This window comes from Centruroides vittatus, unplaced genomic scaffold, assembly GCF_030686945.1.
Source record: "Centruroides vittatus isolate TY-2023 unplaced genomic scaffold, ASM3068694v2 contig_885, whole genome shotgun sequence".
Taxonomy (NCBI): domain Eukaryota; kingdom Metazoa; phylum Arthropoda; class Arachnida; order Scorpiones; family Buthidae; genus Centruroides; species Centruroides vittatus.
Window position 1 is genome coordinate 462,367 of NW_027122577.1, and position 19,479 is coordinate 481,845.

A 19,479-nucleotide genomic window follows, 5' to 3' on the forward strand; every position below is an offset into this window, starting at 1 on the left:
TTCTTGGTGTTCTTCATGTAAAAGTTCTTGGAGTTCTTCTGTCATCACATCAGTTTCAGGTTCCATTATGAGCTCTTCAATGCTCTTTATTTCTCAGGTGTGATTTTCATTACTCCTTTAGCTGCTTGAGACTTCTTGATATATCTTTCATAGCTAAGATTGTGTCTATTCTAGATCTGTTTAAGCAATACTGCATAGCAACATCAGACATCTTCTGCCCACTCTCCACCTTTTGGCTATTATCTCTTGCTTGGTTTCTACAGCGAGCACAGTTCTTGACACTTCACTCTTTTCAGACTTCATAATATTATCAGTTTCTTTTTTAAATAAAAAGTTCAGAAAAACACTTACAAAAATTCAGAGAACAGAAATCAACTATTTAACAACTATTTAATGCACAAAAAATTATTTAAATGCAAGGCCCAGATGAAATTTTAAATTTGGATTAAAATGTTTATGAATATCTGATGGGACAGTTAAACTCTCGCCTTTCGTAAATAAAAACTGACTCAAAACTTAACGAGTACCCACCCGACAGTCTTGCAAAAACTATAAAAAATTATTTGTCAGAAAGGTAAATAAAAAGCTGGAATTACAAGGGAGGGTTTCAAAATTTGGAGGAATACTATCTGATTGGTATTGAATTGAATGACGATGTCAATGTCTTCAGATAGAACTCTGAAAGGTTTCAAATTGTCACCTGCACACAAGGGAGGACCAATCAGTATTCACTATTTTATGTCACTTCTGTGACGTGTTTGTTATCCGAACATAAAAATCTTTCGTGAAAGTGTTTGTTATCTGATTCGTTCATTGTCCAAATTGTTCATTAACCGATCAGCCACTGATATATATATATATAAAAAAATTACCATATTACAATTAATTAATAACTTTATATATATATATATAAAATTATTAATTAATTGTAATATGGTAATTTTTTCCATGACTAAAAGTTTTAGTTGTAGGTTTAAAATTAAGTAATGCCATATGGATCTAGAATGAGTTTGAAATTACTCCATTCCTTAAGAATTTGAGAATGCCTTAAATAGATTCTAATGTTTTTATGCAAATTATATTGGAGTGTCAAATCTACGTCTGTACTTAAAGATTTTGAACCTGTCTCATCTGATGAAGCATTCCTAGAAACCTGCTTTCATTAATGATAAGCAACTGCTCTAATAATCTCAATATATATTAAAATATGAAGTGATTCTTTCTTACCATGCTTTTTATGATTTCAAAATATAAAAAGATATTAAAAACAGAAAAATCTGTTAAAAATTAGGAATGTGAGAGAGAGACTATATATGATTAGTTATTGAAAATAAATTAAGCACTTAAAGCTGCTCAAATCCTGTTAAATAATATATACTCTTCAAAGACTGCGTAGATTTGCACTATAGACTCTAGTATACCTTTTAAACACAGCCGTTTATTGCTAATATTCAAACGTTTTCGGTTATTTTTAATAACCTTTCTCAAGAACAGTTACATTCGAATGCAGTCGTAAAAATTTGAACACGTCGCCAATCGTAAACGAGCTTTTGAAATGGTTCTATTCGCGATCTCCTAACGGGAGGTTTACAAGCCAAAAAAATTATAAAAATATATCCTTAACTGATTCCTCAGCTTGACCGTTGTTATACGTATTATATTAGTATAACACCCATAAGCAATTTCCTTGCCTGTTATAATGAATATCCCGTTCGTATATAAATCTGCTGTCGCCGGTTTTCTTATCTGGCGCTACCTTTCCTGCGCTACACCACGCTGTTTCTCCATGCTGATGAGATCTTGCTGGCTTCCCTAAAGTTAATAGCCTGTCCTTTGTAGCTGGTTTTGAAGATATTCCATGCTTTTGCATACTTTAGATGTTTTTTGCTGTAAACTTTTTGTATGAGCTTTGCTTTATCCCAATCTGCCTTTACTTCTTGTTGGTCTGCCAGAATATACGTTGCCAGGGCGGTGTTAGGATGTTCGAGTCTTATGTCTCTTTGGTGCTCGGTAAGTCTTTCTTTAAGGGATCTTCCTGTTGCTCCCACGTAGTATAATTCGTTTTGTCGTCTGTTATCTATTACCAGGATTTTGTACACCCCTGGAATGAGGTGTAGGTTCGGTACGTCTTTGTCGGCTCTTAGCAGTTGATATATTGTCGGGTTCCTTTTGTATACTATTTTTTTGTTTGTGGCTGCTCCTATTCTTTTGTATACATTATTTAGTTGTGCTCTGTATTCCATGATTGTACACTCGTCTGCTTTTCTTCTATTTGGCTCTTTGTTGTTAGGCGGTTTGAGGTTGGAGAAAGCCTTGCTGTTCACCCCGAATGACTTAGCTAACATGTTAATATATTTCAACTCTTCGTTTCTATCTTGCAGCTTGCTGCAGTGCGTGTACGCCCTTGTCACTAGTGCCCGGTAGGCTGCTAGCTTATATGATACCGGGTCGTGGGAGTTCCAAGGTATGAACCATGGGGTGTATGTCGGTTTTCTGTATACTTTAGTAACAACTCCATCTCTGGCATCTATTTGTATATCGATGTCCAAGAAATGTACATTTCTGTCGTTCATTTGTTCCAGCTCAATTTCTAGCCCGAAGTTGTTGCTGTTGATATCTTTTACGAAACCATCTATGTTTGGTTTATTCTTCCATATGACGAGAACATCGTCTACATATCTTGCATAGATGAGAATGTGCTGTGCGTATTTAGGTATGATGTTTTCCTCTAGTGTTCTAAGTACCATTTCGCATAATAGGCCAGAGATAGGGCTGCCCATCGCTACTCCTCTTTGCTGCTCATATGTGACGCCAATAATGAAATGCGTCACATGTGAGCCAACATGTGTTAGAAGACGCTAACAAACGGGTCCTAAACCTAGCGAACCAAGTCACTGAAAGGGCTACCATTAGATACAAGAAAAAAAATAGAATGGATTAAAAGGCACCAAGTAAAGAAACGAGAGCCGCAGCTCACGCCTAAAATTATATGCTGGGATGGCATTATACCTCCACCATGTATCAAAGAAGCCTACCAATATGGCCCTAAATACGCACCAAGACCAGCACTGTCGTATGAGAAAATAATACCGGAGGTCGAACATGCTATTGAAGGACTAAGCGAAACAAGAAAAGAAGCGTTCCGATGGGAAGTTGCACTCAAAATCAAACAGGAAAAACGAAAAAATAACGATGGCAGCCCAATATGGAACAGCATTGCAAACAGCAAAAAATGGCTAAAAGCTAATAACTATACCCTTACAAGAGCGGACAAATCTCAGAACTTGGTCATCATGAAAAAAGATACGTATGACGAAATGCTAAGTAAATACATAACGGATACAAACTGCGTAAGGGCGCACCCAAGAGCCCTAGAAAGGATGCAGGCAAGAGTAAAACGCTTTGCAGCTACACCCTTGGCGAAAGAACTAAAGATGAAGAACATAATAATATCCTCACCGGCAGTCCCCAAATTATTCGGCTTCGCCAAAACACACAAAAATGACAAAAGTATAAGACCAGTAGTAGACAAAGCATGTTCGCCCACAATACTACTAGAGAGATTTTTAAAAGGATACATAAGCGCACATAGCTCGCCGCATCAGTTCAACATAAAAAACCCCACTGAGCTTCTGCAAAAAATGAAAAACATGCATTTACAACAAGGGTGCGTTATGACAGTGCTAGACTTTAAAGCATTATACCCATCCATAAACCTGGAGCCGTGCTTCTGCCACCTAAGGGACTTCTTACTCAACAAGATTAGTAATGCAGAAAGGAAAAGGGAACAAATATTGGAACTAGCACATATCGCCACTTTTTCCTCAATTTTCAACTTTAATGGCGTCACATATGAGCAGCAAAGAGGAGTGGCGATGGGCAGCCCTATCTCTGGCCTATTATGCGAAATGGTACTTAGAACACTAGAGGAAAACATCATACCTAAATACGCACAGCACATTCTCATCTATGCAAGATATGTAGACGATGTTCTCGTCATATGGAAGAATAAACCAAACATAGATGGTTTCGTAAAAGATATCAACAGCAACAACTTCGGGCTAGAAATTGAGCTGGAACAAATGAACGACAGAAATGTACATTTCTTGGACATCGATATACAAATAGATGCCAGAGATGGAGTTGTTACTAAAGTATACAGAAAACCGACATACACCCCATGGTTCATACCTTGGAACTCCCACGACCCGGTATCATATAAGCTAGCAGCCTACCGGGCACTAGTGACAAGGGCGTACACGCACTGCAGCAAGCTGCAAGATAGAAACGAAGAGTTGAAATATATTAACATGTTAGCTAAGTCATTCGGGGTGAACAGCAAGGCTTTCTCCAACCTCAAACCGCCTAACAACAAAGAGCCAAATAGAAGAAAAGCAGACGAGTGTACAATCATGGAATACAGAGCACAACTAAATAATGTATACAAAAGAATAGGAGCGGCCACAAACAAAAAAATAGTATACAAAAGGAACCCGACAATATATCAACTGCTAAGAGCCGACAAAGACGTACCGAACCTACACCTCATTCCAGGGGTGTACAAAATCCCGGTAATAGATAACAGACGACAAAACGAATTATACTACGTGGGAGCAACAGGAAGATCCCTTAAAGAAAGACTTACCGAGCACCAAAGAGACATAAGACTCGAACATCCTAACACCGCCCTGGCAACGTATATTCTGGCAGACCAACAAGAAGTAAAGGCAGATTGGGATAAAGCAAAGCTCATACAAAAAGTTTACAGCAAAAAACATCTAAAGTATGCGAAAGCATGGAATATCTTCAAAACCAGCTACAAAGGACAGGCTATTAACTTTAGGGAAGCCAGCAAGATCTCATCAGCATGGAGAAACAGCGTGGTGTAGCGCAGGAAAGGTAGCGCCAGATAAGAAAACCGGCGACAGCAGATTTATATACGAACGGGATATTCATTATAACAGGCAAGGAAATTGCTTATGGGTGTTATACTAATATAATACGTATAACAACGGACAAGCTGAGGAATCAGTTAAGGATATATTTTTATAATTTTTTTGGCTTGTAAACCTCCCGTTAGGAGATCGCGAATAGAACCATTTCAAAAGCTCGTTTACGATTGGCGACGTGTTCAAATTTTTACGACCGCATTCGAATGTAACTGTTCTTGAGAAAGGTTATTAAAAATAACCGAAAACGTTTGAATATTAGCAATAAACGACTGTGTTTAAAAGGTATACTAGAGTCTATAGTTAAATAATATTGTTATATGCAAAAAAGTCAAGATACTCTTTGATTTTCATCCAATGGACCATTTATTTTGAAAGTGGTGTAAGTCCAGTTTTGGAAAAAATTGAGAAATCACATAATATACATACAATTTAGTGTAAACTTTTTATTTATAAATGAGTCACACTTAGCATTTTAAAATAACCATATGCTTTGATCAATTAAAAATTCATTGGTAAATGACATTGCATAATCATTGATTATGAAAGTGGTGTAAGTCCATTTTCTGCGGTGTAATTAAGCACTTGGGCTGTCCATAAATTACATCTGCATTTTCCTTGAACTTTTACTCCCCCCTCTTGTCCCAGTTTGTCCAAGTTTTTGTAACCCTTCCCCTGTTTGGATGTCCAACATAATGCAACCCCCATTAAAACCTTCATCACTTTATGAATGATAGATACCATAAGTGGAAATGAAACATACAAGAAACTTTGAAATAAATATAATAAAATGCATAAACTGTATAAAATTTAATGAAATAAATGGATGTCCACTAATGCTCAACCCCCCTTGTCCGATTTGTCTTAAGGGAGGGGGTTAATTCTCTCTTAAGACAAGTCGCTTCCAGTGTGGACATCATTTATGGATAGCCCTTTACAACAGAGGAATGAAACTATGAATTTTACCAACAAATGTACAATTTGATGGAATGGAAAAAAATTCATGTAATGAACCTAAATGAAAAGCAGTGTCTAATGGTAAGCTCATAATAATAATAAACTTATAAAATAGTTTAATGATAAGTAAATATTTTTAATATTCAGAATAAACAACACTATTTTATTTCTTGTTATTATATATAAACAAAATCAGAATAAAACGTAATGTGTTTCAAGTGAAATTGAGTTTTACATAATAGAAATTTAATGAATTTTACAGTTCAATAATTATGAAAGTGGTGTAAATCCATTTATGGCCCAGAAAGAATATATTAGTTTAGTTAAATTCACATAGAAGTCTTGGTTAATGTTACCTTAGGTAGCCAAGATGGCAGCTCGTCTCTGATTTCAGCAAGGAAACAGTGGGATGTGTTGGAATCAACGATTGCGATGTTTTGTAGACGTTCTGACGTAATAAAAGGTTGGTGGCGTTGTTGACCCCTCGGGGAAAGTGACCTCATTTCACTCTCCCCTTTCCAACGCTGACTTTTCGTGAGTTAAGACCGTGTGTAATCTTTGTGCAATCTTTGTTCTTTTGTTACATAACCGGTTACACTAGTCCAACTGCCTTTTTACTAATCTTTCCGATAAGCGCCAAGTCTAACAGGATGCACGTTCTAATCTAACCTAACCTATTCTAATAATTTGGTTGCTAATAATTATGGAAATTTATTAGAATAGTTAGGTTAGGTTAGAACGTGTTTCCCACTGTTTCCTTGCTGGAATCAGAGACAAGCCGCCGTCTTGGCTACCTAAGGTAACATTAACCGAAGTCTTTATGCAATCAACTTACATATTTCTAAAGTCATAGAAACATTGTCAAACTTAGTACACTTTATTTATATTTTTGAATCAACTAAAACGCAAATGTTTAAATATCTCGAAAGAAGAAGAAAAAATGGACTTACACCACTTTCAAAATAAATGGTCCATATGATGAAGTTGAAACAACATAATCTGCAATGTTGCATACATTGAATTTTCACATATATTGGCTTTCTAATTGAATAAATGGCAGATTATCAGACATCATTATTTTTACTAGTTGAATTAATTTTTAAAAATATATGATCTTAAAATTCTCAAGTGATTTATATTGAGTAAATTCTGAAAAAATTTATTTTCTGTTCATTTCAATAGTGTAATATAAAATAATTTTGTATTTCAATTACATTAACTAATTTTTCATTACTGTGTTACATATTGTTTATTCACAGTTCAGATTGTACTATTTATCTAAATTTTTCATTTATATTTACAGATAATTGTGAATGAAAAAATTAAAACTACAAATACGATAAGTATAGAAATTAAACAAGGTAAAGCATTCATCTAATATTCAATATTATATTATATATATATATGATCATGCATATGGCTAAATATATACTTATATATTTATCTTAATATCCATATAGTTTGTTTGATTTTAATAATAATAATAATAATAATAAGCAAACATTTTACCAAATTTAATAAATTTCTATACAGGGTGGGCCAGTGAAAACGAAACAGCAGAGTGTTCGTGTTCGTCCAAGCAAAGCGCTCGGACAGGTCGATTTTACTCTCGAGGGGACATCTTTTGCAATAAAGTTTTTGCGATTCTGAATACAACAGACAACAAAAAATTTTAAAAAGTCATTTATTTTGTATTAACTAAACAAGCATTTATTTCGAAAAAAAATGTTTGTTTAGTTAATATTCAGAATCGCAAAAACTTTATTGCAAAAGATGTCCCCTCGAGAGTAAAATCGACCTGTCCGAGCGCTTTGCTTGGACGAACACAAACACTCTGCCGTTTCGTTTTCGCTGGCCCACCCTGTATATTTCTGAAATATTCCTAAGTAAAAAAGTTGAAATGTCCAGAATTTTAAATAGAAGTACACATTTCCATTTAAAAATCTCAACTTAGTGTAAAACTTACCATCAAAAAATTTTCTATTTTTTTTAATTAAATATATATTATTCAGAAACTGAAAACATGGAAGAAGTTTCTTCATAGCATGAAGAGGAAAAAATAAAAAAATCAAGTTACATTTTAAAATATAATATAAGTTTAATAATATTTTCAAGATGTAGTTCATCTAAACAGGGACCACCATTTATTTTTCTGTGCTTTAGACAATACAATCCTGGTGACCAACCTTTCCTTGTAGGCTACTAGCCACCAAAACACTAAAAAGTCTGTAGTGCTCCACTACTAAATTTATTATATACTGTCAATGTTTCGTTTGTTTGTATCAGGTTTTGTTATTCTCTTTGTAATATTGTGGCGCTATCATCACGTACCGCCTTTTAGGCTGGTATGTTTTGTACACATTGATTGGCTGGTAGGAATCACGTGTTGACTATTTGCCCGGATGGTGGGAAAATATAAAAGGACACGACATTGTGTGAAAGGAACTTTTTTCTTTTTGGTTCTTCGAGTGTTCGTTGTACGGGCTAGAGGAGTGAGGTGGTCTCCCAAGTAAAGAACAAAGGGAAGGCGAGAGAGACAAAGAGACCACATGAGGATAAGAAAGACAAGAAGAATATTAAGTAGAAAGGCGAGTCAATTTTAACACGTGTTTCTTGTTCATTGGGAAGAGTGAGAGAAAGAGTGATAACCCTGATTGTAACCTTTATCATATATTGTTTCTGAAAGAGGTTCTGTAAATATATTGTAATTTATAACCTTACTTTAGTTAAGTTAGTAATTAAGTTTAAGTTTTGTGTATCCGATTAGGTTAAGTCTTAGTTTTATTAAAATAAGTTTGTGTTTAACTGTTAAATTGTGAAGTCCTCAATCCTTTTCTTATCCAAACTCAATTCGGGATTCGTTTCAACAATTCTCGACACTACAAGTCCATTAAAAAACACAAACTTTTTAACAGACGTTTTAGCGTTTTGATGGCTAGTAGCCTACAAGGAAAGGTCGGTCGCCAGGATTGTATTGTCTAAAGCAGTAATTCTCAAAGTGGGGGTTGTGAAAAATATTTGGGGGGTTGCTGAAAAATTGATGCCAGATCAATTTTTTTTCAAATATTTTATAAATTTACTATGGATTCATGTTTAGAAATAATAGAAATAAAACATATATAAAATAATTTTTACTTAAATAAATTGCACATATAAATAATAAAAACAATATAAATATTTAAATACGAGCCTAAATATAATATTCATCAATTTATGCGCTATTGGGGAATCCACCGAGTTCCACTCTGCCTAAACTATGATAGAACAGTATTGTCATTTGGAACAGTATTTGCTAGCAGCATTGTGTCTGTAGGCAAGTAAAGTTAGAAATACAGTAAAGCGTTGATTATCTGAAAACCGATCAACCAAAAGCGTTTCAGTCGGCAAATTCGAATTTTCGCTAGTTCTGTGGTGCTGCAATATTTGGCTATGTCTTGGGATACTCCAATATTATTTTAGTTGATATGCGTTTTTAACTGGCAGCACTGGCGCAACCATGAGAGGGTACTTAAGGACACGCCAGTATTTGAACGAGACTTTTTTCCCATCGTGAGTGGTAAGTTTTGCTTGTTTTTCTGAGGACTGTTGTGCTGAATCGGAATGTTTTGAGACTAGATTAACGTCCGAAATATAATGTTTTTTGTTTTTATATTTTTCAATATATTTATTTTGTTTGTGAAAAATAAAGAAATAATTTTTTAAAAAATTTCGTTAGTCTTAACATTGACAAAAATTCAATGCAAAGCGGCATGCAACAGAGAGAAATTTCAACATGGAATAGATTAATTAAACAAAAGAAATTAACTCCTCCTGAATTTAAATTAACCCTCTCCCTCCGGGATATTTTTCTACACATACTCATTCTTCAGGAGTCCTTTGAAATTTTTAAGTGCAAAAGGGAAGTTGTGGACCAAAAAGTTTGAGAAACACTGGTCTAAAGCACAGAAAAATAAATGGTGGTCCATCCCTGTTTGGACAAACTACATCTTGAAAATATTATTAAATTAAAAGAACCATCAGAAGAAAGAATTACAAAATATGATATAAGTATTGATGATTTTAGAAACTTGATAGAAAGAGCCTTTTTACTAAAAATTAAAAATATGTTTGAAGGCTGAAGCTTTGCCATGGCTGAAGAAGACTTTAGTATTATGAATAATACTGTTAATATAAAAATAATACCTTTTAACAGTAAAACAATTTATATATACATATTGTAGTAAAACATTTGGTAATATTTTTTAAATGGTACATCACTGCATAAATTTAATCTGGATCCATACATAAAATCTTTTTCCATAATCACTGCTCAGCTAAGAGCAATAACATAAATAGAAGATGATGTAGTAGCTTTTGTATGGAAATGTTTAAATTTTTTGAATATTTTGAAAGTAAAATATTTAAATTGCATTGTGTATACAAAAAATGTTTACTATTTTAAATTAAAACACAATAAACAATTAAAAAAATTATGTCCAAATTCTTAGGTTACAGCTAAAAATGCCACATGGCATTACAGATATAATTTTACATATCTTAAAACATGAGAGCTAGTGTTGGATTTATTACTATCCAAAATCATGTGTTTGAGGATATCACAGGGAAAGTGATAACCTTTCTTAGACACATTTTTCAGGACTGCAGCCAAATGGATTAGATTAAGGGAACCAGAGTTATTGATCTTAATCTGACTCTAATGAAAGTCCATTGCTAAAATATTTACAGATATTTCAATGATTTCACTAATGGTATAACAATAAGATATCTCATGTATCGTCTCAGTCCATATATTGGAACATAATTATAAATAATAGAAAAATTTACCCATTTTATTAATGCATATCAAAGATTTATAACAACTACAACATGGAAAATTAACAAATGCAAAAAAGAATATTGTGACTACAAGGTGATATTAAGGCTATAAATATTTGTGACCCATTGTACTGGAGGGACTGTAGGCTAAATGCACATTGACCTAAAAAGGCTGTTGTATACTATCACATTGTATATAAATTATATTACAGTATAACAGATAATTGTTGTAATTAACAATGGATTAGAAAAATCTGTATCCACTGTCACAGCACACACATTACTGGATATATGAAACTATATATTATTAGGAAATTTCATATCAATCCAGTGGCACACTCAAAGGATAGGCCAAGGGGCCTTGGCATCTCCTAAGGTAAAATGAGAAGAAACACTAGTAAATTTTCCAAAAATATTTTCCTAATCAAAATTCATTTTTTTAGTGAATGATTGTCTCTTTAATTTAAAAGAATTCACCTCAGTAGACTATTTTACAGCAAGTAACTCAGCCTGATGTACAGAACAGTATTTTCCAAGTTTAAAAGTGAAACTGTTGTCCCTGTTGTAAACACTATTACTGATAAACAGAACATTTGCCAAATGATACCATGAAGTCAATTAACATGATTTATTAAGTGACATCTAATGATATGATGTATTCTAAATTTACAAACGTGAAAACATTACAAAAATATTTGATAATTGATTGAAATATGAATTGTTAACATTTGCTTCTACAAAGCAAATGATTTCAAAGAATTTACCATTTGTTACAATTTAACATCATTTCATACCAATTGTCATTAATTTATATCATTTGAAATTATTTGCCATTAGCAAATGATTTCAATTCATTTTTTACTAGGAAAATGATATCTTATTTTGGGAATGTTTTCCTAGTATGACATAGTATTTGTCTTCATTCTGGATGGCTCTTTTAAATCCACAATTATCTAAGCATTGTCATAAAATTGAGTTCATATCAATATGTTGAATTGCACTTAGACAGAGTTTATTTGTAATAACATTTTCATTTTGAAACAAGTCTATATTACTATTATGCTTTATAAGAATATTAAAGAAGTGATTAATTTTAAAACATTTGTTGATATTTAAATTTAATATTTGCAAATTCTTAGTGATTATTTAAATAAATATTTTAATATTTTTAAAAGAATTTTTTTTATAACTCTAAATATATTAAGATTACAAATCTCATATTTCTACTGTATTTTCATATTTATAATCCATAGGTTATCTGTATTTAAAAAGAAATTTGAAAGGAAATTTTCTAATTGGATGGATTATATGCCGATTTTAAATTGTAATCACGAACCTTGTATTGTACCTAAAGAGTAATGACTACTTCCATAAATGCATGTGATGGTGGAATGGTTATCTAAAGGTTTTATTTTTGTTCTATAATTTTCTACATGTCATTCACCATCATGGATTATATGCATGAAAATGTGATAATATAAATACATTAATACTGTATAAACCAGTCTTATAAAATATTTTTCGAAATAAAACTGCAAATAATAAATACAAAAGTGAAGATAATTAATTTTTTTTAAATCTGATTATTCATATATAGTTAAACATATTTTTATTAAAAAGAGTTATACGATAAGATAAAGTATTCATTTCTTATAACTGATTTCGATTTCAAAATCATCATCATCATCAGTGGCTTAAGTTTAGACTACTTAATTGATGTTTTGTGAAGAGTCATGTTTCACAGCCATAGAAGACAGCAGACAGGATTATAGTTTTGTACATATGAAATATTGTATTAACCTGATGATACCCATTAAATAGGTCAAAAACGCTTGCTTTCTTATAAAACTGTGCTGGTTGAGATTGGTTTTATGCACTTTGTTTATTAAGTATATCCAGTTTTGAGTAGTTGAATATATTAATAATTTCTGGATAGTGCAGCATTGAGACATTACAATATTTACACACAAACTAAAATTTATATTTGACAAATATATTAAAAAGAAGTATAAGAAATATAAAATGTAATTATAGTATCAAAATAGAGTTAAAGCTTAGTTTTTTGTTTTTCATTAATTAGCTTATTGATGAAAAACAAGAATAAAATTAAATTTAAATATTTATTCTCTGCACTCAAAGCTAGAACTACTTAAAATCAGTAACACAAAAAACCTTTCACACTTTGTTTCTAGCAATTAAATCACAAAGTACAAACGTTCTCGGCCGTTTTGAATGGCCTTCTTCAGGTACAATAAGGTTGGTTGGAACGTCAGTTAGCAGATTTTACGTGATGACATTGTTTATGAAGGTTTCTTCTTACAAGTTATGTCATTGCTAAGAAAGTTTAAACGATATCTTTTGAGTTTAACCAAGATGTGAGAAGAACTGTTGTTGATATGATAATTGTTAAAATTGGAAATAAGAAACGAGATAAATTTAGAAACTGCACAAAAGATTGTAACAGGCTCGATGATGGTGGATTGGCATATTTAATTTAGGGAGTTATCGAGGAGTGATTGCCATGCGGGGGAGAGCGAGTCTGCATCTCTGCTGTTAATACAGTTTTCTTTGAGAGATTTCGTAAAGATTTCTATTGTTTCAATTGTTCTAAGCTGATTATAATCAAGCATAAGTATAATAATCTTAGCCTCTTCCCATTTGTCTGTTATATTTGGTTCATTTGCAAACTGGGCTAGGGTGGAATTAAACTTTTTGTTGCATGTGTTGTATTTATGCTCAACTATCCTTTTTGTAAGCAATCTGTTGGTTGAGCCTATGTATGTTAATTTTTTGTTTGGCTTAAATCTATTGTCCTCAAGCGGAACCGAGTAAATCCCTGGTTTTCTGGCTTCCCTGCATTTATCCTTTGTATTAGCTAGAAGTTTATAAATCGTAGGGTTGCGTTTGTATGTGAGACCAGCTTTGACGTTTTTGGTTATGATTTTATACGCTTGGCTCATTCTAGGGTCGAAATCAACTACAATTCGTTTACATTGCTGTTTAAGAGGTCTGGAATTGATCGCTTCTTTTTTTAAGAGACTGTATTTTTTGAGCTAGCCTATCTATAAATTTACCATTGTAACCATGGGCTATGGCGATGCTTTTGATATGTTGGATTTCATGAAGCACATCAGTAATGCTAGAGCAATGGGTAAAGGCTCTACAAATTAAAGCCCTGTAAGCGGATATTTTATAGGTAAATGGATCGTTCGAGGTTGAGGGGATGAAGAAAGATTGGAGATTAGGCTTATGGCATACATTAGTGGTTATACAACCATGATTCAGGTAAATATTGAGGTCAAGGAAATGGGCCATCTTATCATCCTGTTGGTCTAACTTTAACTTAAGCCTAAACGGATTGCTATTGACAGTCTGCAGTACTCTATCAATATCTGGCTTGGATCTCCAAACAATAAGAATAACATCGACATAACGTGTGTAAATTATGATTTCTGTGTTGAAGGAGTCCTCAACACCCTCCACCAATCCACCCTCATCGAGCCCGTTACAATCTTTCGTGCAGTTTCTAAATTTATCTCGTTTCTTATTTCCACTTTTAACAATTATCATATCAACAACAGTCCTTCACACATCTTGGTTAAACTCAAAAGATTATTTACAATGTCAATATCATTTAAACTTTTTTAGCAATGATGTCACTTGTAAGAAGAAACCTTCATAAACACTGACATCATGTAAATATCTGCTAACCGACGTTCCAACCGACCTTATTGTACCTGAAGAAGGCCATTCAAAATGGCCGAAAACGTTTGTACTTTGTGATTTAATTGCTAGAAACAAAGTGTGAAAGGTTTTTTGTGTTACTGTTTTTAAATATTTAATTTTTGTTATACGAATTAGTTTATTATTTTGTTATGAATTGCAAAGCATTTGGAATATTTGTTTTCAAAACATGATTTATATATCATGTTTTAAAAATAAAATATTTCAAAACAGTAAAAATAAAAGTAAGCATTAATAATTTTTATTCTTCATGTTCAATAGAAATAAATTTGAAATTTTTATGTAGAAATCCTATATTTTAAACATTAATTTATAAATTTTAGCATCATTAAAGCTTAAAAAGACCATACTGCAGCTTGAAAATCCAAGTCTTACTTATACTCATCATAAAGATGTACTTTTATGGACTATTTTATTTAAAGATGAAGATGATGATTTTTTAAAATTTATTGTAAGTTACATTGATACTAATTAGTCATTCTTTATTCAAAGAGAAAAATTATATTAGAAATTATTCCTAGAGTATTATTAAATTATTTATTAAGTATATCGTTAAGTTGTTATAATTTCATAATAATGAAAATATAAATAATAATAATAAATCTTAATTTCCTAGAATTTACACAAAACAAAAATATATATAAAATTAAACTATCCAAAAAAATGTATAAAACAAGCAAGTTACAGATAAACAAATCAATAAACTGGCTTACACTGAAACTTATTAGTTCATCTATTCACTTTTGAATTAATGCATTTGTTTTTGTTTTAAAAACAAACACATTTTTTAAAAGGTAATATTTAATTCATATTGCATGTTATTTATAACTTAACAATTAAGAAATAAAAATTAGCTGTAAAATTACAGTTTTAGAATATATTTTAGAGTATAATCAAAAAATCAAATGTAGACAATTAAATGTCTTTATGACATTTATATTAAAAACATTGTTATTCTGTATTTATTATTTACATATTGTTTTAAAAACTGATAAGTGATTTAATTAATATTTAAAAAATTCTAATTGGTTTAATTCAGATATATGAATGGCTAAAAAAGTGTAAAAGTTATAAAACAGCTGAAGATGAAGAAAATTCTGATATGGAATTTCTTTTTGAGAATATTTTTAAAGACACAAAACTACAAAAAAATTTTATAGTAAGTTTAGAAATTTATATTCTTGTTTCATGCTTAAATGAATTTCTTTTTAATAGTTTTTTTTTCATTTAGGAGTTATTTGCTATCAATTCCATTGAAGATTCAATTGATATAAGTAGTTTTTTGAAAATATACTTACAAAAATTGGTATGAAAGTTTTTTATACAATTTAGTCTAATATTGATAAATATTTTATCAAATTTAATTGAAAATTTAGAATAAAACTATCAGGAATGCACTAAAAATTTCAAAGGATCAACCTGTTTTTAGGCTTTTCAGATATTTTAAAACATGTCAGTGTTCGGAAAAGTCCCAAATAGAGCAAAAGAAGTACCTTCTTTTTCCAACCACTAAAAAATGTTAAAGCATAACCTGAATCATGAATAAAATGCAAAAAATATAAGTTCAATACTTGAATGCATGGAATGTGTTCCAATAATAAAGTAAAAACGGAAACATCTTTGTGGTATGCAAGATTTTTTCAAACAGTAGAATATTGTTAAAAATTGGCTGAGAAACCTAAAAAGAAAGGTTGTTGCTATTAAAGTATTTTAATACTTTTTGTTTTTCAATATTTTTATGGGTTTTTGTTTTAAATTTTAAAAGAATTTGCTTCTAAATAAAATTTTACTTTTGTCTAAATATTTTAGTCTTCTCATATATGGAAAGATTGTATTTATATGTCAAATTTTTATCATTAACTATTTATGATTGAAAATAGTTCTTTTGGAAAATGCCATCTCTGACTGCATTACTCTAATAAAAAAAAAATCATTTCATCATTTTGATATTTCAAATAAATATTTCTAATAAAAAAAATCATTTCACAATTGACAATCATTCATAATCAATTAACCAATCTCAAACTTTAAAAGTAAAAGGAAAAATTCTGTTACAGGAGGCATAGTTAAAGGCAATATTTAAATTACATATTGTATAAATACATTAATTTTATAAAATGAGTCAGTATTATTAAATTAAACAATTTATTGGTAATTTTTAAATATTTAGACAGAAAATTGTACATCTTGTACACTTCTACTCTAGAAATATCACTTAAAAAAGTTCCAAAATTGACATTCAGTAGATATATCAACCAATTTATCTAATTGTATATCAATTCTCAAGGTATGTAATTTATTACATTTACAAAAAATATGAGAGATTGAACAGCTGACAGGCATAATTCACATTTTTTTTAGGATACAGATATTTGATCTTCATGAAAATTTTTTTCTATTTGACCAAATCTGAGCCAAAAAAACTTTTAAATTTGTAAGGAATGAAAAGAACATCACCTTGTATTACTAGCTTTTCCAAGTGAAATCATCATATCCTGTATGATGAGTAGAAGCTTTTTTCTTTTTGTAAATTAGAAAGAATAAAATTATTAACCATATAGAAGAGATTGTTTAAAACCAAAATTTTAAACAATCCTTTATATAATGATTCTTAAACAAACAGGTGATAAACCATGGATAAAAGCAACTGGTGATAAACCATTTTTATGCAATATCTAAGACAAGTCATTTCCACAAACATTATTAGATCTCTATGCAAATTTTCATATTGTATGGTAAACATTACTGTGTTTATTAGATTTTTTCCTTAATGGTGTAAAGGAACTAAATACAGAGGGTGCAAAAGTAGGTATACAGTTGAGAATCTGAGAAATACAAATGTTTGATGTTCATTATTATTTTTTGTTTGTTCGTATTCCTTATTTCTGATTTTAATTTGTACATGAAAGTAAATGTTTTTTCTTCCTATTTTCTCCCTGTGCGCTTTTTTTCCCATAATAACAACTGTATACTACTTTTGCACTCCCCCGTATAACCTGATTCTGTGTTTGTGTGATAGTCTTCTTATGAACTTTACCACTCTGATTGTAGTAATTGTAAACATATTAAAATGGTTGAATTCTAACCATATTGCATAAGTAGGAATATCACATTTTAAATAATATAAATATCTGAAAAATTTATTTTGAATATACTTTAATTTATCAACTTATTTCATACTCCAAATCAAGATTGCATATAGTACTGAATTCAAAATCATCAAATTAAAAAGCATCAAATGCAAAGCATCAAAAATGCTTTGCATTTTCATTTTAGATTCTAATTCAATCAAATTAAACATCAAATTATTTGCTCTTTTTATAATAGCTTCAAAATATTTACCAAAACTGAATAATGATGATGACCAAACACCTAGATATTTTGTGTTCAGTCTGATCTGAAGTTTGGTTTTCACAGATAGCTTACCTCTGTTTCATAATACCATTGCAAAAGATGTGGATTTACCTTTAATCCCCATTTATCACTATAATTTTTAATTATATATATTTTCCTCCATAATGACACATTGGTAGGTACTAATAAAACATTGTCTGCACAAGCTATTGAGTAAATAACTTCATGTCCCACGTTAATAACATCATCTGGATAAAAAACTCTTTTGTAATTAAATATTAAAAAATTGAACAAATAAGCTGAAAGAGGATTATCTTGCAGTAGTCCATTTTTTATTAAAAACTGGGAATATTGTTTGTGTTATGCCTTCTCTAATTGAAATGAAATATGTTCCCAATAGTAACTCAGTTGTTTGAATTAATTTATCATCAGCCCTTTATTGTTGTAATTTTTCTCTCAATTTTAAAATAGGGACAGAATCAAGTCCATGAAAAATGCAAAAACTTTATGATGTTTACAAGATAATGTAAATTGGACATTTAACAAGAAAACAATGCTAACTCAGTACATAATCACAAACAAAACCTTTTTAACCAGTAATTGAACTCAGTACTACTATTGGGTAAAAATCAAACCAAGTTTTGGCTTTTAAATTATTTTGTTCAGCTCAGATAGTAAAAATGTGAATGATCCTTGATGTAAATAACTTTTTTACAATTTAGCTATAATTCTTCAGTCTAAATCTGTCATTCTTCTTATGTATAATCACCTTAGACCAATTTTCAGGATAAATGTTGCTTTTCTAAAAAAATTAAGTGTTCTTACTGTTAATTCATGTTTGACCAATAAAGGCTATCATTTCATTTGTAATAAGATTTAATCCTAGAGATGTATTAGTTTTAGATCATCTAATGATTTTGTGACAAAACCTCTACATCAAAAATATCTTCATAATCTAAAATATCTTGTTCAGCATGAGTTACATTTGATATATTACACTGTTTATACTCTGTACAATGCTTGGAAAAATATTCCTTTTACTCACTATAAGAAATTATTTGATTTTTTTTTCCTTTCTTCCATTTATTTCTAAACATACTCAGTAGTCTTCAAAATGATTGAGTATTTTTACATCCAGAAATTAGGGTATACATGTAATTTTTTTTTATTCTGGCTTTAATAAAATTGTAATAAATTCAGTTGTATTTTAAATATATGTTTAAGGATTCAACATCATTTCTAACTATAAACTATTTGAGAACTTTTTGTTTCAAATTTCTTAAATTATAACATTTTCTGACAATCCAAAATTTTTTTTATCTTCACTGAATAGTTCTATTTGAAAACATACTATGAAAAGACCACATAGATTTTATCATTTACTCATAATATATTTTTAAATTATTTTCATTTGACAAATTGATAGTAGATTTAAATCTTTGTTCAAAATTGTTTAAAAATCTATTTTTATTAAAGTTAATTTTTGGTACCATTTGCTATTTAGTTGTATCCAATATTATTGGCTCAAATTTATTATCAAACTCATTTTTCTGTATGACTAATAACACAGGAAAACAGTCATAATATAATCTCAATATACTTCCATTTATTATAATTAAATTTTTATGTTATGCAAGGTTTAACAAACCTCATCTGTTTC

At 30.6% G+C, this 19,479-nt stretch overlaps 3 protein-coding genes across 3 annotated transcripts in view; 1 reads left to right on the forward strand and 2 right to left on the reverse strand.

The window, feature by feature from the left end:
• The window catches only part of LOC136983738 (myosin heavy chain, muscle-like), a 133,956-nt gene that overhangs the window by 103,319 nt on the left and 11,158 nt on the right, over positions 1-19,479 (reverse strand). The gene's annotated exons all lie outside the window — the stretch shown is intronic.
• On the reverse strand, positions 1,767-2,747 carry LOC136983780 (uncharacterized). The gene has a single exon (XM_067280626.1). It carries the CDS (start codon positions 2,745-2,747, stop codon positions 1,767-1,769), a length of 981 nt encoding a protein of 326 aa, XP_067136727.1.
• Positions 3,909-4,889, forward strand: LOC136983781 (uncharacterized). The gene has a single exon (XM_067280627.1). The coding sequence runs from the start codon at positions 3,909-3,911 to the stop codon at positions 4,887-4,889; it is 981 nt and encodes a 326-aa protein (XP_067136728.1).